This window comes from Clarias gariepinus, chromosome 15, assembly GCF_024256425.1.
Source record: "Clarias gariepinus isolate MV-2021 ecotype Netherlands chromosome 15, CGAR_prim_01v2, whole genome shotgun sequence".
Lineage (NCBI taxonomy): Eukaryota > Metazoa > Chordata > Actinopteri > Siluriformes > Clariidae > Clarias > Clarias gariepinus.
This window is the reverse complement of record NC_071114.1, coordinates 29125693-29153543: the sequence shown is the minus strand read 5'-3', so window position 1 is coordinate 29153543 and position 27851 is coordinate 29125693. Positions and strand designations below refer to the sequence as shown.

Below are 27851 nucleotides of genomic sequence, written 5' to 3'. Positions count from 1 at the left end.
TTTTTTTAATGAAATATTAAACGGGCCTGAGCTGTTTGTGCGCTTTGAGCGAGTGGTGCTGTTCCTTTGATGGGCAGAAGTAACGATATGCAAAAATAATGGGAAATATATAAAATAAAGCGGCGTAAAAAGCATTGGAACGAGCTGCGCGGATTAATAATTCAGGCGTACCTGTGGTGCCGGGGGAAGATGACTCTTCACATTAGGACCCCTGCATTTGTTTCGGAAATGCACGCGATTTGATACAAGGATATTCGATTCTCTTTTCTGCACACACTCACACTCACACACACAGAAATGTCGGTCGCTAATCACCAAATAAGTGTGTTTCTGTGTTTTCACCAGAGAACGACGTGCTTGCGGATGAAAAATTCACAGGCTTCCTAGCAGCTTATTAGAAACACTTAGTTTAAAAATAGCTCCAGCGGTACGAAGCCAGGTCTAGGGTGCCGTTTGATGTCTGAAGAAAGGTGGAATGAGGGGGAGGGGAGGGGGCGGGGCGAAGAGGGGGGGGTGAAGGGAAAGCGAGCAGGGGGATGGAGGATGGAGGTGAGAATCTTGACGGTGTCGTGATCTCATATGCAGGTTACTGCTTGATGGAAGTGTTCTATCCCCTTCCCTCCTCATCTCTATCCCCCCCCCATTTATACGAGACGAAGAACCAACGCCGTATGACGAGCGCGAGCGGTTTACTAAACTCTTGTTGCGCGCCATAGACGCGGCTAAGCTGTAATTTCCAGGCTCTGTTATTAAGTTCTGTGATTAACATTATTGAAGTTGCCTCTCTTCACTGGAACCTTTTGCGAGTGACACTGGCTGTCAGATAGAGAGCATTAGTGCCAAAAAAAAAAAAAAAAAAACACCCCAGCTACGTCTTCCTTCTTTAAAGCTACCGTCAATCTGATGGCTGTCTTTTTTTTTTCCCCGTCTCTCTCTCTTTCCCTCTCTCTCTCTCTCTCTTTCTGACAGTGCGGCTCACAATTCATTAAACGCATTTAGAAAGACACAAGAGAGCCTGCTCGCACGTGTTAAGCGTGTCATTTGCTAAAAGACCGCGTTTGTTTGTCACCAAACACGCTGACGCTTTTTTCCCCCACACGCTGACAGCAGGAGAGAAAAAAGAGAGTTTGTAATTATTCGACGTTAAAGGTGAGACGTGAAGACGGGGATTCGAGGGTGACGCGCCGATCTGAAGGCGGTGATGTAATTAAGCGCCGTTCGGATTCCGGATTCTGATTGGAGTTGGGGTCATTTTTCACGAAGCAGGAAGGATGCAAAATTAAGACGTCGAATTTTTGACACGGTGTTTGGTTTTGACGCGTTTCGTCTGTCTTTTCTTCCTTTGTTTTTACAAAAGAGAAGAAATACAGCGGCTGGGAATGAGCGTTTGTAGCTGCTATAATGCGACTAAGAATTCAGTGGTTTTATGTTGAGTATAGCCCTAAAAAAAAGTGTGATATCTTCTTGAGACGTGAATGTCCTCACCTGGCATTTTGTCCCAACCTTATTGTTTATAAGTATATAAATAAGATTGCTGGATATTTTTTTTTTCTTCCTGGATGAAGACATTGATTAAATGTAATGAGTCCGGAGGATATAAGAGGAATAAAACACATGCAGGTCCACGTGATAAAATAAAAAGCATCCATGTAGTAGTGTATCGCTGGTTATGATGTAGTTGTTGATCACGGCACCAAGTGATCTTTAATTCGCCACATACGGTACGGTTCAATCCATGGACATTTTTGCCTTGAAATAAAAAAAAAAAATCCTGGTTTATATCACTCCTAAAATCAGGTTTTATTTGTCTGTTTGTTGGTTTTTTATTTTGTAATAGAAAGGAATCAAAATCAGACAGAATCATCTCTGAGAACCGAATCTCCCACGATTTTACGATTCGAAACCTTCCAGATGGACGCTGCAGCAGCCGTGATCAAATATTTATAAAAGGCCGGAGCCTCGAGACACAAACACCGTCCTCACCTCGCACAGGCAGAGGCAGAATTAGTGGAAATAAAGGGATAGCGCAATGATCGGGAGGTTTTTAACAAAAAAATTATTTATTTATTTTGTATCAAAGCTAACAATACACCTAAGTCGAGGGAAATGAGAGCGAGGGTGAGGGGGGGGGGGGGTAGAGAGCGAGCGGTGAGCTGGGGTGGAAAAAGACGACTGCGATTGTTAATACACTTAAGGGCTTGCAGGAGCTGCCACAATATGATTTGACGTGTTTAACATAAATATACAGGCGACTGAGGTGCTTTCTCTATCCTTCTTCAGGGGGGAGGCAGGGAGAGAATAAGAGAGAGAGAGAGAGAGAGAGAGTGGAGGAGGAGGAGGAGGAATGGAGGTCCCGAGCAATTCAGGTTTATGAATAATTCCTTGCGAACCACCCCCTCCCTCCCCAATCTCGTTTCATCGCACCGTCCCTGACTTTTAAATTACTGGAGCCGGAGCGAGGGAGGAAAAATAATTTTGCAGAGCAGGTCATCCGGATTGTGACACCGAACACAGCAGCCAGCCAAATTGGTTCCATCTCTTTTCTCTTATATATTTACTCAGATGCATGAATCCAGGAGAACGGATACACACGTGCATGTGTGTGTGTGTGGGTGAAAGAGGGGAAAAAATGGGAGGTGTGTGTATAGGGCAGGGATGAGAGGGGGGGGGGTGTACACAGAGCGGGAGGAGAGGAGCGAATACCAGGACTGTTTCCCAGATTACACTGGTGTGCAGCAGCTCCCCCTGGACGCGCAAGGTGGTTACTGCAGCCTCGGCTTCTTCTCCCCAAACGCATCTCACACTGTAGCTGTGATGTTCATCACTAGGTTTTTATAGAAGCTATTGCCTGGACGTGGGACATCGAGTAGCGGTGAGTTATAATCGTCGTAAATCCACCTGCTGTCAGTGGAGTCACTCGCCGATATTAAGATGGCTTTTTAAATCGCTAATATAAAAAAGGGAATCTGTCAGAGATGAAGGGTACTTGAAATCAACTAAAAAAAATATTATTGTGTATCGTACCAGCGATGTCGAAAATATAGATGATATCAGGGTTGGTAAAATGATTAAAGAATTGTGTGTAAAGTATTAGGATTTCTTCGTATACGTCGTGCTAAATTAGCACGGCGGTTGAAGGCGCGAGTGTTCAGGATGCTCAAGACAGTTTTGTTTAGTTTATTGTTGACTATTATTATTATATATTTTTTTAATTAATAATAAATAATATGACATTAAATATGTGTTGTTTTCATGACGTCTGAAATAAAGCTTATAGGCATCTGCATGTACGACAACGTCTCTGAAAGCGTGTGATTCACGCCAATTTAAATTAATTTTAAATAAAGTATACAAATTAAACTAGTGTGTTGGTTTAAGGTGAAAAAAGATGAGATTTTGAAAAGTTTGGTTAAAATTAATGCTTTTAAGTTTTGAAAGAAACACAAATTAGAGTAGGCCAAGTCGCTGGGAAAAAAAAATCATATATATATGGATAATAATGGATAAACTGGTCTGTGTGTGTGTGTGCGTGTGTGTGTGTTCTCAGACACGAGAAGATTAATAACATGCTTGATAATTAATATCTCCTTTTTAATTCCCCGGTTTTAAATTTGGCTTTGTAGCCGCCGTTGCCCGTGGGCCTACACGGCCAGCCTTCTTTACCCGCCGCTTTGGAGGTGGTCCTTTCATTTCAGCGCCTTTTACGCCGAAGACAGTGCGCTCAATACGCCGAGCCTCTGTAACAGAGTCACTTTTTTTTTCCCGCGATGAGGGTCTGGGTTTGTAATTTTCTTTATTTGAAATTAATTGATGCAGAGTAATTACCTGAGAAATATGAGGTGGAATGGAATCTAGCCCTGTGTCGCTCAGGGCCCCGGAGCGGCCTGGAGATTAAAATGACGAGACGTGGATGGAAAGAGAGAGTGAGGGAGGGCGGGACGGAGGGAGGATGGGGCAAGGGGGACAGGGCAGACATGGGGTGAGATCTTCTTCTCTCTTTTTTTGGGGGATATTCAAAGTGAATAGAGATTAAACTACTTTTTGCTATTAAGGCTCAATTAATCAGAGGAAAAAGAAGTGGAGTAAAGGGTTTAGAGAGAAAGGTGAGGACTGGAGGGTGACTGCCAGGTGCTTCATTCGAGGGGAAGATTTCACACAGTGGCCATGTCTCCTTCTCTAAACTGGACAAAGATAATAGTTTGCCATGCAAGTTATAGGAAACTAATCACTGATGGGATGGTGACAGGATACATTTTATTTATTTATTTATTTATTTATTTATTTATTTATTCAGAAATGACATCATATGGTTTATTTGTTTAAAGTCACGTCAGCATCCAAGTAACGCATCAGTGGTAGGTCAGGAGGTTATTAAGGCTCTGGTTTACTCATCAGAGGGTCAGCGGTTCAAGCCCCCAGCTCCACCAGACTGCCAGTGTCGGGTCCTTGAGCCAGGCCCTTAGCCCTTAAAATTCGGAGTGTTTCAGCAGTGTTATTATTGTCTTTGACTTGTCGTGCCGTGTTGCCGGTACGTAACTGTGCCACTCGAGTGCCCGGGTGGCAGGGTATCATGGCTGACTCCGAGGCAGGGTATCATGGCTGACTCCGAGGCAGGGTATCATGGCTGACTCCGAGGCAGGGTATCATGGCTGACTCCGAGGCAGGGTATCATGGCTGACTCCGAGGCAGGGTATCATGGCTGACTCCGAGGCAGGGTATCATGGCTGACTCCGAGGCAGGGTATCATGGCTGACTCCGAGGCAGGGTATCATGGCTGACTCCGAGGCAGGGTATCATGGCTGACTCCGAGGCAGGGTATCATGGCTGACTCCGCGGCAGGGTATCATGGCTGACTCCGAGGCAGGGTATCATGGCTGACTCTGCGTTTGACCCCAGATTCCTACTTTGAACATTCGTTAAAAAGAACTTCACTGTGCAGTAATGTACATCTAACAAACAAAGGCTTTATCTTTTGTTCAGGAAGAGCTTTTTATAACCTCTACAAGCACAGTGCGCTCTTTTATTCGCTCCTGACATCCATGAACCCTGCGTCCCCAGTCAGGCCGTCCTGGCTGAGAAATGCAGTCCATCTCCAGGAGGTGAGAGAAGGTGCCAAAGTCCAATTCACTTACGGGACTCGACAGCAGGCAGCTTACGGAAAAGGCGCATGAATAAATAATCACATAATTGACTCTTGAGACTTCTGGTTTTTACACTTTGCACCAGGAGAGGAAAGTCCCTGCGTTTTTGTTGCTGTTGTTGCTGCTGCTTCTCAGGATGAGCAGGGGACGATGCTTAGGAAAAAAATCTTTAGTATCCTGATTGCGCACAATTTTTTATTTTTTTTATTTTTTAAACGTTCTTGTATTTTTAGGGCTAAGCGATGCTGAAAAAATCTCTCTTGCCCACTCATGAAGCACTGAACATCACCCACACTTACGCCTTTACTCCTGTGGGAGGACGAGAGAGACAGAGACCCTTCTGTTAAAAGCTTATGTTCTGGTCATGGTCTTTCTTGGTTAATGGATCTGACCTGCACAGCCGTGTTCTCTTGCCCAACCAACCATGACACACACACACACGCGCACACACACACACACACACACTCACTGACAATCTTCTCTTTATTGCTGCCACTTTTGTTCTGGTGTTGTTCCGTATTACATCAGCATTTCTCTTTTTTTTCTCTCTTTTCTTTTTGTGTCTCTGTACTATAACAAAAAACATGACACAGTAGCTGGACGTTAGTCACAGTGGTTTGGTTCGGAAGCAGAAGTACGTTTCCTTGTTTTGTTTTTTGGTCCTTTTTGGTGTCTTTTTTGCGTGCTTGATCAGCTTGTGGTCATGCCCTCTCGACATTTTCAAAATTTTTATTTTTTTGCATTTTATTTAACAAGCATTAATTATATGTGGTGTAATTAACCTGATTAAACACTTTATTCAAATCAGGAGAAAAAAAGTTTCTAATAATAATCAGTTAACTAAGAAGTCTAGCTTCATAATTGGACAGGAGACTAAAAACTATTTCTAAAGAGTAAAATGCAACATTATCCTTAAATTTTTGTTTGCATCGCCTGCAATTTTTTTAGCCTCTCTCCAGTCTTTGCTTCTTGTCTGTCTAAATTTCACATACTGCATACGTCTCGAGTATTTCCAACAAAGCAAGAAAAAAAAATGTGATGACGACACAACAAATTGTAGCTAGCGAAGATGAACACGTAGCCAGGAACGCGGCAGATAAACAGCGCATGAGTGCACCGGTAAGCCGGCTCGAGTAGATCATGCACAGGCAAGGACAGTGCTGTGGAAGAGTCCAGAGGTTAATGGTGGCGAATGGGAGGTTCCTTTGTTTAACATTTCCTTTTTATATTGGTGGTTGCGTCTAATGGGATTCGCAGTGACTAGACGCTAAGAAGGGCGTACTGGAGAGTGCGCAGAGGCCACTCTTTGAAAAGCAACGGGTCTTTACTGATCCCAGCACTCAGCTGCCCTTGGCCTTGATTGGACCTGACATTTTAATGTCTGCAGAAGTAGCATGGTCAGCTAGGCTTAACCTGACCCACCGTCCACCCCCTCAGACACTCGTGCACACACACACACACACACACACACACACACACACACAAACACACACTCTCTCACTCTTCCTCCAGTTCTCAATTTGCCCTGGACAAATCAGACCAAATTTAACTCTTTATAGCCTCCTTAAGGGTCTCTTAGAGTTTTAAGTTTCGCACCCGGATTCTTTCCGACCGAGGCTCGTGCACGTCATGCCTCCCTGGCCTCTTGTTGGATTTAGCATCTTTACAAGCGCCCGGCTTAACCCGAGTGTTTTGACTCGGCTCATCCGTGCCTCTGTGTTGCGCCCCTCCTATTCCCTCATCCCTTTACCTCCTAGACTGCGTTAGCCTTTAGCTCAGCGTTGAGCCTCTTGTTATTCGGGCCCGCTCTGCAGAGACGGAGAAGAGGAGACGGTTAATGGCTGCGCAGGTTGCATTAAAAGGATTAGCCGATTTTAATGTTCTGCCAGCTAGCAGAGCACATTAGAGACTTTGGTGACGGTTTGTGGCTAGCACAATGAGGGATTCTCTTAAAGATGAGCTTGGGATGAGCTGCATATTCCTGAGCTTTCAACTGCCTTCAATGAAGAGCAGTGCTTAAGTATCAGCCATAGGTAGAACGATGGAGGCAGATAGTTATATACAGTATATAAAATATGTCAAACCGGGACTTTTGATTGTACAGAATAACAGAACACAGTTATGAGAGTACAAACTCCCTTTATGTCTCTATATAATCCCCTGCTACACTAATGCACTTAGCACAGTGTTTCACTCGTGCTTGGACACCATCAAGGTAGAAAGTTTTCTCAGTACACCGGAGCCATGATTGGACTGTCTGTCTGATTCGCGTCTGAGACGCCGGCCTCCCAGGAACTCCTTTAATGGCTCAAACATGTGAAAATGCATTGAAGCGAGATCAGGACTGTATCGAGGATGTGGCAATAACTCCCAGCTGATTTCCTGTCATTCACGGATGTACGGCTTTCCTTAAAATGTTGCACCGTTCAGATGTTTTACTGCGGCTGAAGTCTCATCACCGCACTGTTCGAGATTGTCAGTTGGTTGTAGGGGCTCACTAAGTATACGTGAAACTGTAAAGACAAGTGTAGTCTGTAGGGGGTTGCAAGTAGTGAAGACAAGTCCTGGGATAAGCACAAGACAGTTTTTATGATTAAAGCAGCAGATCTTAGGTGCAAATCAAGATCTTTAAGGTGGGTTAGACCACACACAAAAGCATCAAACAATCTGTGATATGTCTTTATAAACATGGCTCTATAAGGATTTGTGGACATGTATGGTTTGTTTATATTTATGACATTTAGCAGACTCTGTTTCAAGGATGCAGAACAGCTAAACAAGGGTTAAGGGCCTTGCTCAAGGGCAAACTAGGTGACAGTGGGATTTAAACCTGGGACCTTACGATCAGGAGTCCAACACCTTTACCACTGAGCTAACCCTACCTCAGAAAAGTTCCTTCTTTATTCTTATCATTTAAAGTTTTAAGGTTTATAAACTGACCATTCTTACCTTTTTTTCCTCTTTGTGTGTGTGTTTGTGTAGCTGCAGGATCTAGCCTATCCGAGAGGGATCAGACAGAGTCACCCGTTCCCTCCAAACGGCCTCCGTCACGGACCGGGGCTTCAGAAACCTCCCTCTCTTCCAAGCGTCCTCGGACATCAGAGACGAGCACTGGAGAGCAGGTGAGGGCGAATTCAACTACGCTATGAGTTGTGTTTTCATAGGAAATGTGTTGACATTGGTCAACTTTAAGACAGACGCGTGTCTGGACATCTGTAGGCACTATAATGGGTGCGCTTAAAATTCCATGCGTTTCATTCACCTCATTTTAATACACACTGATTGTCATATACTTGGTTTTATTAGATTTATTAAACAAATATTACAAGAACACATGACCACAGTAGGTCACATGACCATAACTCGTTAACTATGTCTGTAAGGTGTACCTGATCTCACCTGAAAACCTCGAAAGTGTTGATAACATTAATTCTCTAGCAGGTCTTTATAATTGATTTATTCTCACAGGGTATAATTTAATTTTTGTCAAAATGTTCCGTGGAGTTCTTTGGACTAGAAACTGTAATTTATGAAAAGATGGATTTGGACGCAGCTAAAATCCCAGAGTTTATTACTAAGGTAATGATTACATTACCCGACTTGCTCGTATAAGATTTCCAGACGTGTACAGGCCGTAAAAAAGAATACGGGCAAACCAGACTCAGCATTTTGCTATGCAAAACACAATGGCAAAACTCTAAATTCTTGAAACTTCTCCCATCCAAATAGGGCCAGAGACATCCTAGAAATGAAGTTTGACGTTTCGTTTCGTATTTATGTATACGGTGCTGTGCAAAAGTCTCGAGCCACAGCTAATTTTTTCATATTAAATTAAATGAAATGTAATTAAAGAAATGGGAACAAGTGCTTTACAGTGTCAGGCTGCAAACTACCCACTACTTTAAAAACTGGATGTTTATCCAAAACCCTCAGCAGCGACCTCATTTCCCCACTCGTTTGTTCCGACCACTCAGCATTCAGCATCAGCAGTATAATAATCACCAGCCTGATCATCTCACCATCTGCACCTGTTTCTCACCGGGTCAGGCCTTAAGTTAGATGTTTGTTTTTTATGCTGGAATGATTCGTAGGTCACTGTGCGGCTTCGCAAACACAAAAACATTCCTCTGAAACTGCTCAGGTACAGGGACTGGACTCAAAATAATGAGAGACAAAAACTCGCCAAAAAAATAATGAGAGCAAAATAAATTCCTTCAGGAGGCCTGGAGAACTATTCCTCAAACTATTCCTCAAGACTACATTCAAAATACAAGAAAGTTTGGCTTTTTGGAAGCCAAATATGAAGAAATGATGGGGATCAAAGACTTTTGCACAGAACTGTATAATCGATCCGGTTTCTTGTCACCTATTCAAGATGTTGAGTATCATATTTGTGCTCAGTCATTGTGCTAACATTTACAGTTACAATTTACAATTAGTCTGAAATGATTTGCTAACGTTTACTCGAACCTTTAAAAAAAGAGGTGTTTTATGAGAGAACCCTTTTCATAATAAATATGGCTTGAGTTGTGTTTTTTTTTTTCTTTTTTCATGCAGCAAAGCAAATAACAACTCGACAATATGCCAGAATGCAGGTGTACGCAGTCCCGGAATTAAATTGCCCTTTTTGCATTATGCATGCTTGTCCTGAAGATTACTTTTCTCCCATTTTTGCTGCTCTTGCATCGCTAATTGTGCAAAAGGTGGAAAATCAATATGATATTCGACAGATGAGAGGCCTTTGAAGTGTGTGCCAGGCCTCTGCCAGGGTCTCACACGGACACACGCTGTTTGAAAGGATAATAACTCTCTCTCTCTCTCTCTCCCTCTCTCCCTCTCACTTTCTCCCTCTCCCTCTCAGATGTACCAGTGCCCCTACTGTAAGTTCACCAACACAGATCTGAACCGGCTGAGGATGCATGTGATGACCCAGCACTCGGTGCAGCCGATGCTGCGATGCCCGCTGTGCCAGGACACGTTGAACAACAAGGTCCACCTTCAGTTCCACCTCACGCACCTCCACAGCGTGGCACCAGACTGCGTCGACAAGCTTATAGCCACCGTGAGTTTTCATAGCTCTGAGTTTTTGCCTGGTTTTGTGTTTGGTTTCTAAATTAACATGACTATACACCGCTCGCTTTCTCCACTCAAATTTATGTTAGAAATCCAATTTCTCCTGTACAGTACGCGTACATGGCAGCAGAGTGGTGTAGTGGTAAGCTCTGCAGCCTTGCTTCACCAGGGTCTGGGTTTGATTCCCACCTTAGGTCTGCGTGCATGGAGTTTGTATGTTCTCCGCATGCTAAATGGGTTTTCTCCAGGTACTCCGGTTTCCTCCCATGCAGATTAGGCTGATTGACGTTCCCAAATTGCCCGTAGTGTGTGAATGTTGCCTGTAGGTCCTACCACATCATAAAATGGGAATAAATATAACGGTTACCATTGGCCTTCATGGTCCCTAGTTGGAAGGGCGGAGGTTCCTGGATAGATTGATGGATGGGTGGATGGAGTAAGCATACATGTGTATTAATAGACTGATCACAAATAGGCTTTTTATATTCGGCTACTATTAAGGTTCTTCATTACCGCCTGCTTGACGCATGACTTCCCCTTAAGGCTTCTGTTGGTTGTGGCTGTATTTCGGTAGTCCCTGTGTTCTCATAGCTATAGTGGTGATTAATAGAACAGAAGGTTGAGCAATCTTAGACATAAGTGATACTCCCGTTTCTCTTAACACCTAAAAACAAAAGAGAAAGATCTTTTTTCGTTAGTCTACTTCGTTTTCCGTCAACTTCCTATTCAACGTAGCGTTACCGAGGCGTCCAGCGTAGGATGTTGACGCGAAAGCTAGACTCGGAATTCCAGAATTCAGTGGAGCTACACATCCACTCATCTTGGCTAGTTAGCCGCCGGTGGCACTGATGGTGGTATTAGCATGGAAGCTGAAAGTTTGGAAGCTGATCCGTTTGGGCAGGGGTTACAGATGAGAGCGCTGAACAGACCAAAGGACTAAAGCGCTGCTTCATTACTGTACGAAACTGTAAATCTCACTGCAATTTAAGCTGGAGAGTGAAAACAATAGGTTGATCAAAGAAGTTCAAAGCAAAAAACATTATTAATAATATTTACAAAAATCAAACCAGTGATAAATATAAACATCTATCACAGTTGAGCCACGTGAGTGATGACTTTTTTTTTTTTTTTTTCAAATGCAAAGTAGAAAATCTTGGCAAAACACCATGTAGGTCAAATTTAAAACAGATTAAAGTCTATTATAGAAATAATCTCCACCTCTGCCAGGTGTTTACACTTGCATGTATTGCATAATCCCTCTCGTGATACTCATAACCTCGTGACCTGATCAGGTATAAAATATAACCATGTTCCGTTCCTGTCTTTTATTCACAAGACTGTATGTCTGTGAGTGAGGTCTTGTCCTTCTATATCTGCACCGTTTATTTACCTGCAAAATAATGTCTTGAGTTGTACGCAGTACCCTAGGTTCACTATTCTAGGGCAAATGTTATGGTCTTAGTCTTCTTCTTTCAAGCCCAGAACCCTGTATAGACTGGTATGAAAGGGAAGAGCAGCGCTTTTGTCTACCTGCTTTGTAAGAAAAGCCATGCGTTCAGTACAAACGAGGCCCACTGTGGAGATGGCGTGAGGGGCCGAGGAGCCCGGCCCTACCAGCGTGACTCACTGCCTCTTAACCAGCCGCGCCTTAAAGAACAGTGTCTCGTCTTTTCCCCTCTCATTGATGACATTTTGAAAGTGTTAATTGCGGCCCGCAGGCTTCCTGTTGACTCATTGCAAGTCAGATTTGATAGGGTGAGAGGTCCGTGATCGGCCGGGTGATCCTCTGCCCAAGCGGTTGTACCGACATGCCTATTGTTTTCGTCAGTCGATACAGACAGAAAGAAAATCTCTGCTTTCTCGTTCCTTCTGTTAAGAGTTATTCAGAACAAGCAGATCATTAATATGGACAAATTAATTGAATTGATTTTTTTCCCCATTAAAAAAATTAATAAATAAATAAATAAAACTGCCAGCACCCTTCCCGATGTGAAAGGAAAGAAGAGAACAGGAAAACACATATACGTATGCAAGCAATATGGCATGAAAAATAGTTATTAAATAAAATGAGAGGAGGAAAAAAACAAAAACAAAGAGTTTTTCCAAAGAGAAACCGTGGGGGGACTAAAAAAAAAATTATTCTTTCTTAGAAGCGAACATTTTAATGTATTTTGTGTAGACGAAGAACAGCCTACAAAGTGGCATTTACATAAAGCTTATAAAATATTGTAGTTAAAAAAAAAAAAAAAAAGAATTAAATAAATAAATACATAAAACTTTGTAATCCACTTCTTCTTGAAGCAACTCATCTTCACCACCTAGTGCATCCAGGTGCATCATGAGGCTACGGTGGAGCGTTATTGCAGAGCTGATGGAGGATGCAACAGCTCTATTTTTCCATATTTGCCACGGAGAAATAATTATGTTTATATTTGTCTGCGGAGCGGAATTGCTCACTCGCCGATCGCTCAAAGCAAGGGTGCCTCTGAATGCTGTTATGCCGTCTCTACTCACCAGCCAGGAAAACAAATGATGAACACGTTATTAGGGCCAGGTAGCAATATTTTTTCTTTTATAGAGATGATAATGCATCGGTCTCCCTACACGAGTGGCACGTTGTAAAAACACGTTGGAGCAATACAATGCACATTAAAAGCAGCATCTCGGGTTCTTTCTCTTTTTTTTTTTTTTTTTATTAGTGAAAAGAGAGTAAAGCTACTTCCATCCCCTCATGTCAGACAGGAGGTCTTAATGAATTCGGAAATAGGTGACTCATTTCTTGCACACAGTGCATAAAAATGCGTGCAGGCTCTCTCTTTATTTGTCTGGTCTTCACTCTCTCGCTGTCTCTAAATCCCTCCCTCCCTCTCCGCCTGTGTATCATTTTCTGTCTGTCTTAGATAGGGATAATGAAAATAATTGTGCTTCATTAATTCTCAGTCTGGCTCAGATGATAGCCATTTGGAACCGTGTTTTTGCGAATTAGACAGTCCAAATTAAAAAATGACCTTGGGATACTGGCTGTGCTGGGCTCTCGTGGTTTAATGAAGCACTTGTCTAGAAACAGTCCACTTTGTAATGTAAATCAGTGCAGTGTTTTGCTTCACAACTCTCTGTACTGGTCACATTAATTTACACCTTTCAGTTTGGAACGAGAGTGTGTTTAAAAGGGGGAAAAAAATTTGAAGAAGAAGAAGAATGAAAAATCAAATTTCTCTTCCAGCACGAATCTGCGTGTGCACTAATCAGATTTTAATAGATAGAGCTGTCTTAACGGTTCCACTTAACCTCAAGACCAGTGAAGTAACTGCTTGAGGACTGTGTCCTTCATACAGTCAGGTGCTCCACGATGAGTGTGCATGGTAATGATTTATATTTTAGAAAAGCTCTGGAGCACTTGATATTCTCTGCGTATCATAAAGCCTGGCTATGAACTCATGTACTCATTAGTGGATAGAAGAAAAACACGCACATACACCAATCCACAAAACAGAAAGGAAAGAATAGATTTAGAGTTTTAGTATGCGTTTAGTCACCCAGATATAAAAAAGGACACAAGGTCCAGGTGGTGTGATGAAAAAAGCAAGCAAGTTTGAGACACAGGGACATAAACATCGAATGCAAGTAGGAATTAGACATGGAAGAGAGAGAAGAGGAAAAGGAGGGGGGATGGGAAGGAATGAGGAATTGAAATGCTGCCCGGGTAGAAAGGCTGATTGTTCTGTTAATTGAAGGAAGGTGAAGCAGACAGTGCTCCATCTCCCAGCCCTTTTTCCAATCTCAGTCACTGATTGTTGTTAAATAGGAGCTGGTTAATGAGTGATTTTGATGAATTGTTATCTTTTTTTTCCCCTTATGGAAGAAGGAGAGAGGAATAAAAAGGATTCGAGAAGGAAAAAGAGGTATCGAGACACATCAGAAGCAGGGAAGCTGTTCAGAAAGACAGGGAATTTCTTTGTACTTTGTGCTCTGAGCTTTTCTCTGGAATGTGATACACTTTTATGAGGAAAAGGAATTATTTAATTAGGCTCCTAATAAGCTTTTCAGCTGGCCAAGGTAGACTTCTTGGCCCCATCACACTAATTGGCTACAGCAGAACTTTCCTAGAGTTTGACAAACATCATCTGTGATCAAAGTGCAAATCCTTGGAATGGCAAATAAAGTAAGAAGATTAATAACATGATTACTTTTGTGGAAGAAAACCTTTCGTTGAAGGAAAAAAAAAAAACCTTTATATGCGTGTGTGTTTAATAAGTAATTACACAAAATCGAACATTTTTTTTCTGAGATGTTCGGAAATGATCAAACAGTTATTCAAGTTGTCCTGCATTCCAGATCACTGGCTGTTTGAAAAGGATTTTAATTAACACATTGCACACTGTGTGTTTTATTTTCCAGGTGGCAACATCAGAGGTACTGCCAGCGAGCATGTTCATACCAGTCCCTGGACCAGAAAAAGATTCTCAAAACACACCCCAATCCTTGCCTAACTCAATCTCTGAAGACACAAAGAAACAAACAGGTGTGAACGTTGGTTCCTTTTTGGAATATTTAATTTCTGTAAAACTATTTTTATTTAAAAACCCTATTATTTTATCTTAACAATATAATTCATTATTTATTCATTTTTGTATCTGATTGTAGATGCTACAGATGTTGAAGCCGACAAAGGAATTCCTCTGGTCTCAGACGTAATCGAATCGCGCAAGTCACCTCTTGAAGATCAACATTCTGCAAGAGACGACACTACTGGTTTCCTCTGCTGGAAAAAGGGCTGCAATCAAGTATTCAAATCCTCCAGTGCTCTCCAAATACACTTCAACGAGGTCCATAACAAACGGCCACAACTCCCTGTCTCTGACCGCCACGTTTACAAGTACCGTTGCAACCAGTGCAGTTTGGCATTCAAGACAATTGAGAAATTGCAGTTACATTCGCAATACCATGTCATCAGAGCAGCCACCATGTGTTGTCTCTGCCAGCGTAGTTTCAGGACACTACAGGCCTTGAAAAAACACTTGGAGTCCAGTCACCTTGAACTGAGTGAAGCTGATATTCAGCAGCTCTATGGAGGCTTACTAATGAATGGAGACCTCATGGTCATTGGTGACCCTTCACTTGGGGAGGACCAAGGTGGTCTCATTGAAGACGAGAAAGAAGGAGAGGACAGTGATCCCGAGGAGAAACAGAGTCCAACTGGCAGTGACTCTGGATCATTACAAGAGGATTCTGGATCTGAGCCCAAGCGAGCGCTGCCTTTTAGGAAAGGTCCCAATTTTACCATGGAGAAATTCTTAGACCCTTCTCGTCCATTTAAGTGTACGGTCTGCAAAGAGTCTTTTACCCAAAAAAATATTCTCCTGGTACATTATAATTCTGTGTCGCACTTACATAAGGTCAAACGGGCTTTGCAGGAATCCACTACAGGTCAACCCGAACCAACCAGCAGTCCTGATAATAAGCCCTTCAAATGCAGCACTTGCAACGTCGCATACAGCCAGAGCTCTACACTGGAGATTCATATGCGCTCTGTCCTGCACCAGACCAAAGCCAGGGCAGCCAAACTTGAAGCAGCAGGTGGAGGTTCCACTTCTGTCAGCAGTGGAGGTTTAAGTGGAGGCACTTCAAATAGCACTTCTACTCCCAGCCCTATTCCATCAACTAACTCAACAACCAGTTCTAGCAACAATAGCTGCTCTCCAGCTGGGGTTCAGACAGCACAGAGCATCCTGGGTGGAAACCAGTTAAGTCAGTCTCAGAACCTTGAGGCCGTGTCTAACTCAACTTCTCATCCTCCTCCTTCTGAGAACCATGATGTGAAAAAAAAGAAATTTGCAGACATGCTGTCCTCAAGAGGTCACCAGCAGCTCCAACAGCAGCAGTTGGCACAGGCTCAAGCACAAGCCCAGGCCCAACTTCAGCAAGAGCTCCAACAGCAAGCTGCCCTCATTCAGTCCCAGCTGTTTAACCCACTACTCCAGCACTTCCCAATGACAGCAGATGCACTTTTGCCCCTTCAACAGCAACAGCTTTTATTTCCTTTTTATATCCCTGGAGCAGAATTCCAGCTAAATCCAGAAATGAGCTTAAACAGTTCTTCACTTAATCTAAGTGGCTCTGCTGCCTCTTTGTTGGAGGAGCAAAAGAACCAGGCCCAGCAAGCCCAACAGAGCTGTCTACAACAGCAATTGATGCATCATCACCTCCAGCAACAGCACCAAGCCCATTCCCACTCCCAGGCATCAAGTCAAATGGCTTTACTTCAGCAGAGTGCATCTCTCTCTCACCCTGTAGAAAAAAAACCAAAGTCGCTTGGTCCTCATAGTGAGAAGGACAGAGATCTGCCAAAGGAGAAAGAAATAAATGATAAAACAGATGATCATGCTCCAAAGGATGTCCCAGACAAGTCCAAAGAAAAGAAAGAGATACCACAGACCACAGGTAATTTGAATCAGGACAATGGATGCCTTCCACCAAGAATTGCATCAGATGCTCGTGGTAATGCCACCAAAGTGCTCTTGGAGAATTTTGGATTTGAATTGGTGATTCAATACAATGAAAACAAACAGAAAGCTCAAAGAAGGCCCACAGGATCTTTTCCTGGATCAACTGCACCAGGTGGTATCACTAGAGTCGTGGACCCTGTGGAGGGACTAGAGAAATTGGAATGTGAGGCCTGCGGAAAGCTCTTTTCCAACATATTAATACTAAAAAGTCACCAAGAGCATATCCACCAGGCCTTTTTTCCATTTAGATCGCTAGAGAGGTTTGCCAAGGAGTACAGAGAACAATATGACAAACTATATCCACTACGACCGCAGACACCTGAGGCTGCTCCTCCACCGCCACCCCCTCCTCCTCCCCCGCCGCCACCACCTCCTCCACAGAGGGTACCAACACCAAATATTCCTGTCTCTGCCCCTGCAATCACACCACCAACTGCTTCAACCCCGCAGCCCCCAGGTCCACTACCTCAGATTCCAATGCCAATGGATCTTCCTCTCTTTTCTCCTCTCATGATGCAGCCAATGTCCCTCCAGTCATTACCCTCTCAAATTCCTGCACAGTTACAAGCTGTTGAGCCTGGTCTGGCCAGTGATCTTGCACAACTGTACCAGCAGCAGCTTACACCTGCCATGCTGCAGCAGCAGCAGAATAAGAGGCCCCGCACCCGTATTACCGATGACCAGCTAAGGGTTCTAAGGCAGTACTTTGACATAAACAATTCACCAAACGAAGAACAAATAAAAGAAATGGCAGATAAGTCAGGACTTCCGCAGAAGGTCATTAAGCACTGGTTTCGGAATACTCTCTTCAAAGAGCGACAGCGCAACAAAGACTCACCCTATAATTTTAACAATCCCCCCATCACTACTTTGGAGGATGTCAAAATTGACTCTAAGCCACCTTCACCTGAACCCCAAAAACTAGAGTCCTATGGCAGTAAGAGGTCCTCAAGGACCCGGTTCACAGACTACCAGCTTCGAGTACTGCAGGATTTCTTTGATGCTAATGCATACCCTAAAGATGATGAATTTGAGCAGCTCTCCAATCTTTTAAGCCTACCAACTAGGGTTATTGTCGTTTGGTTTCAGAATGCTCGACAAAAAGCTCGAAAAAATTATGAGAACCAGGGAGAAGGAGCAAAAGATGGTGAGCGGCGTGAGCTGTCCAATGACCGATACATACGCACTACTAACTTAAACTACCAGTGCAAGAAGTGCAGTCTGGTATTCCAGCGGATATTTGATCTTATTAAACATCAAAAGAAGCTTTGCTACAAAGATGAGGATGAGGAAGGGCAATATGACAGTCAAAATGAAGACTCTCTTGATCTCTCACATGAATACTTTTCATCTTCTGGGTCATCAGGTCACACACCAATGTCATCATCCTCGAGTCTCTGCCCTCTTCCACAATCATCCACATCATTCTCTCATATGCCCTCATCTGAGAAGGTAGAAGCTACATCCACAAACACATCGAATACTTTTGATGAGAAATCCAAAAATGCTGCAGAACCCACTCTAGGTCCAAGAGAGCAGCCATCATTTAAGCAGGAAAGCAGTCAACCCACTGAGATTCCACAACAAAAAGCACCACGAGAGGAAAAAGTGCAACTCACCCCAAAGAACACAAAGCTTTCTTCACCATCCCTCTCTCAACAGCAACAACATAGTGCCGCTTCAGGCTCGGCCTCCCAAAGCCAAACCCCCTCCCAAAGTTCTCTCATGGCTCTTAATTCCCATTTAGCCTCACAGCAGCAGCTGGCCCAGCAAATGATTCCCTACCAGTGTGAGCAGTGTAAACTTGCTTTTCCCTCATTTGAGCACTGGCAGGAACACCAGCAGCTTCACTTCTTAAGCGTTCAAAACCAATTTATTCATCCCCAGTTCTTGGACCGTCCAATGGACATGCCTTTTATGTTATTTGACCCCACCAATCCTTTGCTGGCTAGCCAGCTCCTAGCTGGAGCATTGCCACAAATTCCAAGCAGCTCTGCCACTTCTCCCTCAACACCTACGTCCACCATGAACTCCCTAAAGAGAAAGCTAGAAGAAAAGGCAGGCACTAGCCCAGGGGAAAATGATAGTACTAATAGTGGGGAAGAACCACAAAGAGACAAACGTCTTCGAACCACTATTACACCAGAGCAACTTGAGATCCTGTACCAGAAATATTTACTAGATTCCAACCCCACTCGGAAGATGCTTGACCATATTGCTCATGAGGTGGGCCTTAAGAAACGTGTAGTACAAGTATGGTTCCAAAACACTAGGGCTAGGGAAAGAAAGGGACAGTTCCGGGCTGTTGGGCCAGCACAAGCCCACCGCCGTTGCCCCTTTTGCCGTGCTCTCTTTAAAGCTAAAACAGCCTTGGAAGCCCACATCCGTTCACGACACTGGCATGAGGCAAAGCGTGCTGGTTATAACATAACACTTACTGGTTTGCTATCTGAACAAGATGGCATGCACTTGAAGATGGATCCTCAGGATATCGTAAACTTCTCTCATCTTGGTTCTTCTAATAATGATGGCCAGTGCTCATCTCTGTCACCTGTGAGTAAAACCTTAGACTTATCTCCCAGGGCACTTTTAAGTCCAACATCGATTAAAGTTGAGGGAATGGAGGAGTTTGAAAGCCCAACCATATCATCAGTAAACATTAGTTTTGATCAGAACAAGCTCGATAATGATGATTGTTCTTCTGTGAACACTGCGATTACTGACACCACTACTGGTGATGAGGCAAATGCAGACAATGACAATACTGATATGAAGCACAGCCACAACAGTGGTGATTTCTTGTCAAAGACTGGAGGATCAGTTCCATCTCTTGAGAATGATGACCAGATGTCTTCAGGACTAGTGAGTCCTGCAACAAGTTATTATGCAAAAGACTTTGAAAATGAAAACATGGTGGATTACAGTGAAACATCTAGTCTAGCTGACCCCTGCTCACCTAGCCCTGGGGCGTCTGGAAGTAGAAGTATTGATAGTGGAGATAGGCCAGGGCAAAAGCGCTTCAGAACTCAGATGACTAACCTCCAGCTGAAAGTCCTTAAGTCCTGCTTCAGTGATTATAGGACTCCTACAATGTTGGAGTGTGAGGTACTTGGCAATGATATAGGACTCCCCAAAAGAGTTGTACAGGTCTGGTTCCAGAATGCTCGTGCTAAAGAAAAGAAAGCGAAACTCAGTATGGCTAAGCACTTTGGGATCAACCAGACTTCTTATGAGGGACCTAAGACAGAGTGCACATTATGTGGTGTAAAATACAGTGCACGTCTGTCTGTGCGGGACCACATCTTTTCCCAGCAACACATTGCCAAGGTGAAGGAGACTATTGGAAGCCAGCTTGACAAAGAGAAAGAGTACTTTGACCCAGCCACTGTTCGTCAGCTAATGGCCCAGCAAGAGATGGATCGCATCAAGAAAGCCAATGAGGTACTTGGTCTGGCACAACAACAAGCCATGCAGCAACACGGGATGTTTGACAGTCCAGCGTTGCAGGCCCTCAATCTGCAGACAGCCTATCCAAATCTGCAAGGAATACCCCCTGTTCTCCTGCCAGGGGTTGGAAGCCCTTCCCTCCCAGGTTTTAACTCAACTAACTCAGGTATGTTTTAAGTAGTCTTCAAAATACTGCCTTAATAAAAAAAAAATTGTTTTGCAATGTATTATTTTATGTACTGTATGCTATAGAATTGATTGGATTGGCTGATTTGACCGATAGATTATCACATTCATTTACTTTACTGTCTTTACTGTGTTGTTTTCTTTTAGCTTTAACCCCTCCGAAACCTCCAAACATTCTAAACGTGTCCGGTGCCAGTGTACCTTCACCCAGTCTCCCTACATCTGGTTTACCCAACAAGATCCCCTCTTCTTCCTCCTTGGCCTCACCAAGCCCAGCTCAGGCCAGCACTTCTGTAGCCCATTCAACTACTACCACATCCACATCAAACTCACTGACCACCCAACTAGGCCACCGGGTTGATCCTCTCAAAGAGCGTGAAACTGAGAAATCCAGGGAGAAAGAAAAGCCCAAGGAAAAAGTCGAGAAGCCCTCTACACCATCCTCAACTGCGGGTACTCCTGCTCCCTCCACTTCTGCTGCCAGTGCCAAGAAAGAAAAACCAGACACAGCTGTTCCAGCCACCTCAATGCCAACACCTGGCATGGAGTACGTGGTTGATCCTGCTCAGCTTCAAGCACTTCAGGCTGCTTTAGCATCAGATCCAACAGCACTGCTTACCAGCCAGTTCCTGCCCTATTTTATGCCAGGTTTCTCACCATATTATGCCCCTCAGATTCCAGGGGCTCTTCAAGGCGGATATCTTCAGCCTATGTATGGTATGGAAAGCCTTTTCCCCTACAACCCAGCTTTATCACAAGCTCTGATGGGGTTATCTCCAGGATCGCTGCTCCAGCATTACCAGCAATATCAGCAGAGCCTGCAGGAAGCACTTCAGCAGCAGCAGAGACAGCTTCAGCAAATCCAGCAACCGAAAGCAAGCCAAACCCCAGCTTCTTCTCAGCCTTCGGTGGACCGCAAAGATTCTGCCAAAGATTCAGTAAAAACAGAGGAGAAGAAAGGCACTCTCCCAGTTAATACCTCTTCACATAATAACTTACCCCCTGAGCAGCATGAAATGGATGGGAAAGGTGCAGACCCCCTTCTTGACCAATACATTGTCCCCAAAGTTCAGTATCGGCTGGCGTGCCGCAAGTGTCAAACTGTTTTCAGCAAGGAAGAAGCAGCTATCAGCCACCTGAAGTCGATCTGCTTTTTTGGTCAGTCTGTGGCAAACCTGCAAGAGATGTTGCTACGAGTCCCCAGCAGTGGCAGTGCAGCTGAGGGTAGCCTCTATGACTGCCTGGCTTGTAACGTCACTCTGGATGGGGACAAAGCACTTAGTCAACACCTGGATTCATCCTTGCACAAACACAGAACAATCGCGCGATCAGCCGGAAATGCCAAAGAGCACGCTACTAGTTTATTACCTCACTCTTCAGCCTGCTTCCCCGATCCTAACACCGCATCTACCTCGCAGTCTGTCACCCACCCAAACAACACCACGACATCTCCCCCGCCAACGTCGTCAAACACCACGCCATCCTCATCTGTGTCCGCATCCTCATGCTCCTCTGCCACAGCTGCCACACTTAACACCACAGCTGCCAGCAAACCCTGGCCCCAGGCCCCTTTCTCTAAAGCTTTAGCTGGAAAGCCCAATGCCACCCCTTCAACATCATCCTCCTTTCCTTCAGTATCCTCACCTTCAACGGTTACCTCAAGTTCATTGAGCACCTCAGGGGTTCAGACCTCGATACCAACAGACGTCTTTACCGACGAATCTGACTCTGACAGCAGTCAGAAATCATCAGACAGGCTGGGCAGGTTGGCAGAGGAGCCACAGCAACCCAGCTGTCTCAAAGACAGTGATAGTTGTAGTAGTAATATGGCTAGTGTAGGAACAGACTCCATCAGACTGTAAAAGAGCTTTCAACGATGGACAATATTTTAAAAAACAAAAAACAAAAAAATAAATAAAACACAAAAGCTTAAAAAAAAGCGGCGATGTTTAAAATATGTTTAAAAGTATACGAACCAATTTCAGAAGAAAAAAAGATGTGTAAAGACTAACTGCAATTCCAAAGCTTGTAACCAAAAATTTAAATGTTAGTGGATTGTTTTCCCATATGAACATGCTGGTTTTAATTTGTTTCAACTTAAGTATATAGCTATATGTATACACATATATGAAATTAATAAAGAAGAACACTGCGAAGGGAATGCTGCATTGCGAAGGACTGCCTCAAAACCACAAAAATCAGACGGGCCCCAGATTTTGTCCGTATCAAGGAACGAGTTAAGGATGCACACTTTTGTTTGTGTAGGTATGTCCGTCTAATAGCACAGTCACACAAAGCCAGTATGTACCGTATGGGAGAATAGTCTAACCGTTTTCTTGCTATCTAAGCATTCAAATACCAATGGCTTGCTAATGAAAAAAGAATGATGTAATGTCTATTTTATTCTCAGGTCAACAGCTCACAACCGTTTTTTTTTTTTATGTTACATTATTTTATTAATTTCGTTCCTGACAAATAAGAAAACGTTTTTCTTTTTGTATTATTTTTAATAGAAATTCTTTCCGAAGTGATACAAATTAACACAGAGCTTTCTGGGAATCCAAATGGGTAGCTAAACTGCTAAAAGTCTGTTCCAATGGGGTTCAAAACTCTGCCACCATACCCAAACAAGAAACGCAGTGAGGTATTTTTTTTTTTTTTAAGAAAAAGGAAAAACCTGTATTTATGATTGATATAAACATTTTTCGTGTTAAGTAGATTGTTGCATTGGAAATAAATTTAAACAGTATGGTAGACTGAATAATCTTTGTGTACATTTAGCTTTTGTATTGTCCAACCTTAAAGCGCTTCATTTGATGTTGTCTTGGTCATTCCGATAGACTAGATTGAGGAGCAGGAACTGATCTGTACTTTATTTCAGTATAGTCGAATCTGCATCTTGGATTTCGTTCACCCAAACTGCCACCGACAGACTCGGCAGAATCCCTTTGTTTTTATGAGGGGTTTCTTTCCTTTGACGGTTGGTGCAGCACCTGACCAAAAAAAAAAAAAAAGGAGATCTGTTTGAAAAAAATTATTATTCACTTATATTTGTGTTTTACCTATTGTGCACTTACAAACGTCTCGACTTACTTTATCTGTCCTTTTTTCTTTTTTTTATGTATGTGTGTATGCGTGGGTGTGTGCACGTTACTCTCCTTCCTTTTTTTTGCTTCCACTGCATTTTGTAGGTTTGGAGATCTTTCTCCTTTGGCACTACAAAGCAGATGTGTATTTTATGCAGTGTGGCTGCAGTCTGTTATGGGCTTTAATTCTTTTTTTTTTTCCTTTTTTTTTATTACTTCTCTCTTTTATTTGTTGTCGTTGTCGTCGTCATACAAGAAAAGAATAATAATAATTCTCACGCTTTAAAACGAAAAGAAAATCCAAAGACTAAACACTTTCACCATTGGTGCATAAAGATGAGAAAAGAGGCTTCTTTATACTTGAGAATTTGTTGCAGTTTTTAAGAAAAGAAAACAAAGTTTTAAAATAAAAGGAGTACGCATCAGAGTCGCCGTCGCCGCTTCGTTGCATGCGGACGGGTGACTTTTTTACGTAGAAAAAATACCAAGAATACCAAAAACCAAAAAAGGACGTTCGTCCTTGCATCATGGAGTAGCACCATTACAGCAGAGCCATTGCAGTTTGTAAGATAGAAGTGGAGAATCTCTTTGTTTAACTCTTCTTGTCACACGAGATCCTATTTTTTGTTCTGTTTTATTTTGTTTTTGTTTTGTTTGTTTTTTTTCAAGAAAATGTATAAGGTCTGGTCTCTGAGGACATAAGTTTTGCTGCTAATGTAGATTTTTGAAAAAGAAGAATACCTAGATGATGCATGCTCATTTTACTTCTTGGCTAAGCTTTAAAATAAAAACACACAAAAAAAACTAAAAACAAAAACAACCAAGTAAACCATTTCCCTGCCTCTGCGACATTTTTTTCCTTCTTGTTGCAAAAACGGAACTTTGAAGACTGTGAATATATGTTCCAAAGGACATTTTGGCTTTACTGTTTTTGTTCTTTCTTTCTCTCTTTCTTTCTTTGTTACTTTCTTTCTTTCTTTTACAGACCAACATCTAAAAGCCAATGATCTGTTATGTTTGTAAAGAACAGAGCATTCCAAATAGCGCGTCTGATTTCTTAAGAAATGACAGCATCTTTATACTGAATTTGAGTACAAGTCTATTTTCCCCCTCCACGTTTAACAAAACGACTGTAATTCCGCCATCACGGGTTAACGAACATCGCCGTTTTTTTGGAGTCGTGTAAAGGGAGTTCTCGTCCCTGCAGCCAAATAGATCATCATGTAACAGTGGCTAACCAAAAATGTACATATTGTAACGCATCCGGTCCTAACATGTCTCGCTGGTCTAGTGTCATCATGCCTCTCCGTCTTTAAAGAGTCTGGGAAAGAAATAAAGTGTGGAATGGTGGCCTCCCCTAACATGGAATATCAAGTAGCGACCTGCCCCAGGTTTCTGCAGGGTGTAAAGCCAACTTTTGTTTTCGGTGTGAGTTAGAACAGCTTTTCCAAGGGACATCTTCATTCCAAAGCATTTAAAGACTAAGGGAAAAAAGCAGCAGTGTTTTTTATTTATTAATATTGTAGATGGTGATTTTTACCATTTTGTCCAAAGAGGTCAACGAAAATGGTTCAGTTTTAAATCCCCATTTTAATTTTTTTTTTTTTTTTAGATTTTCATTGTATCACCAAAATAAATTAATTTGAACTGGCCACAAGTGTACAGCAAGTGTATTGGCCTACATGGTACATTGCTACGATCGAGGAAATGTGTTAAAGAGTGTTACGTCTTGCAAAGCAATGTGGTTTGGTGTTAAAAAAAGTTTTTTTGCATGATATCGAAATTTGGTCAATTTTATTATTTTCATTTTTGTATGCAAAGCTTGCCACTTCTGTTCAATCCTGTTACCTAAAATATTTTTTTGTTTGCATAATTATTATTTGTAAGAATTCTAATGTATAGTTTATTTTTTAAAGCTTTCTTTGTTTGTTTGTTTGTTTGTTTTTTGCTTCGACTTTCATTTCAAATCATGTCGGACATTTATTGTTTTCATATAACTATATGTATTTTATTTTCTGTATATGAATTTGTGTTGTTGATGTTTTTTGTGTTGTTGTTGTTGTATGCATAAATTAACATTTTAACACCAGCTTTAAAATTTCAATCACTTTTTTTGTTTTCTTATTTTAAGACCTGGCCACTTTAACGGTGTACCAATGTTCCTCTATTTGTCTGTTTCGGCAATGTTCGATCTCTTGCTTCCAAAGCGTTTTCTTTATTTAACGGGCTGTTTTATTTTGTGAGGGACGAAGTTCAGATCCTCACAATCAACTCTGCCAGCATGGATTTGTGTGTGTGTCTTTTGGTTTGTTTTCCTTCTTTCTCTCTTTTTTATTTTGAGGAGCCAACATCAATTTATTTTGTTTACCTTTGTTTTGTTTTGTTTTTTGCCTCCACGTTCATTTCACACCAAAACATCCAAAACTGCAACGCTGTTTCTTCAGTACAAGAGTTTTTTTTTTTTTTCTTTTTTCCTAATAATTTCATGATGAGAAATTGATACTGAAGCACTGAGCAGTTTTTAATTCATTTCATTAAATATATGTATGTGGCCAAAGCATAACGCAGATGAACGTTGGTGCCCACCGACGAGTGTATATTTATTGTGGCACAACGCAACGCATGACTGAGATACATCAACTTTCATTTGGGATACTTGATTTTGTTTTTTTGTTTTTTTGCAAAGAGAGACAGAAGGCAGGTTTTGCTGTAGAGGTCATCCTTTTTGCCCACTGTGAAGAAACATGTATACAGATATAGATATATTTAAAGAAGACATCAACTTTTTTTTTAACTGACAAAGAAGGAAAACAAAGAGAAGCGAACTCTGGGAAGCTTTGGAAAATGTCGTTGAAATGTCTAGGAAGGCTGTCGAAACTGGGGATGGGAGCCAAAGGCAGGAAAAATGATCAGAGGCACCTCTTGATGATATCAAGTCATTATTTAATTACTGACAATATGCCTACGGAAACAGACTCAGCAACCAGTGGACACACAGTTCGTGAAAACAGAGAGGAATAAACCTGGTGACTTCTGGAGGCGGCTGGATCTGGATTAGCCTCTTCTTTCGGGAATCGTGGATAAAATCCACAGGAAGGACAGTACCACGCGTCTCTATTTTCGCCCAGCCCATGGTGTTGCTACCTGTTTCATTTCTTCGTCTGGCCGATGGACAGCACTGACCTGGAGTCAGCCGAAAACAGATCTCATCAAACCATTGAAAAATAAAGGACTCGCTGTTCGAGGAATGTGAGGGGTTTTCTTGGCTGTCATTCCTGAGGAAGCAGTTAAACACGAAAAAGCAAATGAAACCAAAATTAACAAGCAACCAAACAAAAAAACACGAGCTCCAGTTTCAAAGACAAACTGCTACGCGGAGCTCTCCGTTCCTTTCGTGACTCCTGGTGCCACATTTTTTTTTAAACGCTATTTTTGTTTGTTTGTTTGTTTGTTTGATCGATTGATTTTATTTTTTTATTTTCTTAATTATTCCTCCTTTGAGCCTCACAAGAACGGCTCAGTGGCTCCAGGTAGCCCACCCGAGGGTAGAAAAAAACAGCCTTGCAATGTACAAAAAAAGAGCAAGTTAAACCAAAAATGTTGTTCTTGATGTCTTTTCTATACTGTAGTCTTGTTAGCTTTTTTGTTACTGTAATTATATGATGAAGATTTCCAAACTGTACCAAATTACATGGAGACTAACATACATAAACCACATGGAACTTCAGACTTTTAAAGAAAAACTTTTGTCACAAAAAACCTTGTTGTCCTAGTTAAGTTGATTGTAGATGGTAATTGAATATACTCCTTTGAAAATATTTCATCAAGTATGTTTCTTGCTCATTGTGATACATTAAAAAGTATGAGCATAAATGCAGCACGGCTCCTGACTTTATTTATCTGATTTCCGTTCATACAAACACACACACAAAAAAAAATAAATACACTGCCTGGACAAGAAAAAGAAAAAAAAAAAGTTGCAATTTCAGAATTTTAAATGACTGGAACTTTGCGGAAGAATGGAATGGAGACGTAATGTTTGGTGAAGTTGCATAGTAAAAAAAATAAAGAGTTAAAAAATCAGAGCTATGTTTAACAGAGAAAGTGAGAGCACTTCCATATGCACACCTACAATATGTAATGAGAACCCACAGGACTGGGACTAAACAGCTGAGTGTCTGTATGAGAAAAAAAACACTTGCTAGTGAGACTAATCAAGGCTTGAACTTGCTAGAGCATTAAGATGGAAATAGTTCATGTGGTCTGATGAGTCCAAACTGACCCTATTCCAGAGTGAGCGCATACCAACGGAATTACTGCTGTAAAGTAAAACAAACACGTGCACACATAACGACAAAGAGAAAATGGATCTTTAACCTCTCTAATGAGACTTTCTTTAGCTTTACACGCGC

General features: G+C 42.3%; 1 protein-coding gene across 3 annotated transcripts in view; it reads left to right on the top strand.

Annotated features, from left to right (window-relative positions):
- The window catches only part of zfhx3b (zinc finger homeobox 3b), a 159674-nt gene extending 132362 nt beyond the window's left edge, over positions 1 to 27312 (top strand). For all 3 annotated transcript variants that reach the window (XM_053513906.1, XM_053513907.1, XM_053513905.1), the window contains 5 exons: positions 8124 to 8263; positions 10003 to 10203; positions 14613 to 14736; positions 14859 to 20333; positions 20501 to 27312. In XM_053513906.1, coding sequence (XP_053369881.1) covers positions 8124 to 8263; positions 10003 to 10203; positions 14613 to 14736; positions 14859 to 20333; positions 20501 to 22215 — 7655 coding nt within the window. In that variant the 3' untranslated portion in view covers positions 22216 to 27312. The remainder of the gene's footprint in view (positions 1 to 8123; positions 8264 to 10002; positions 10204 to 14612; positions 14737 to 14858; positions 20334 to 20500) is intronic.
- Positions 27313 to 27851: the final 539 nt, after the last annotated feature.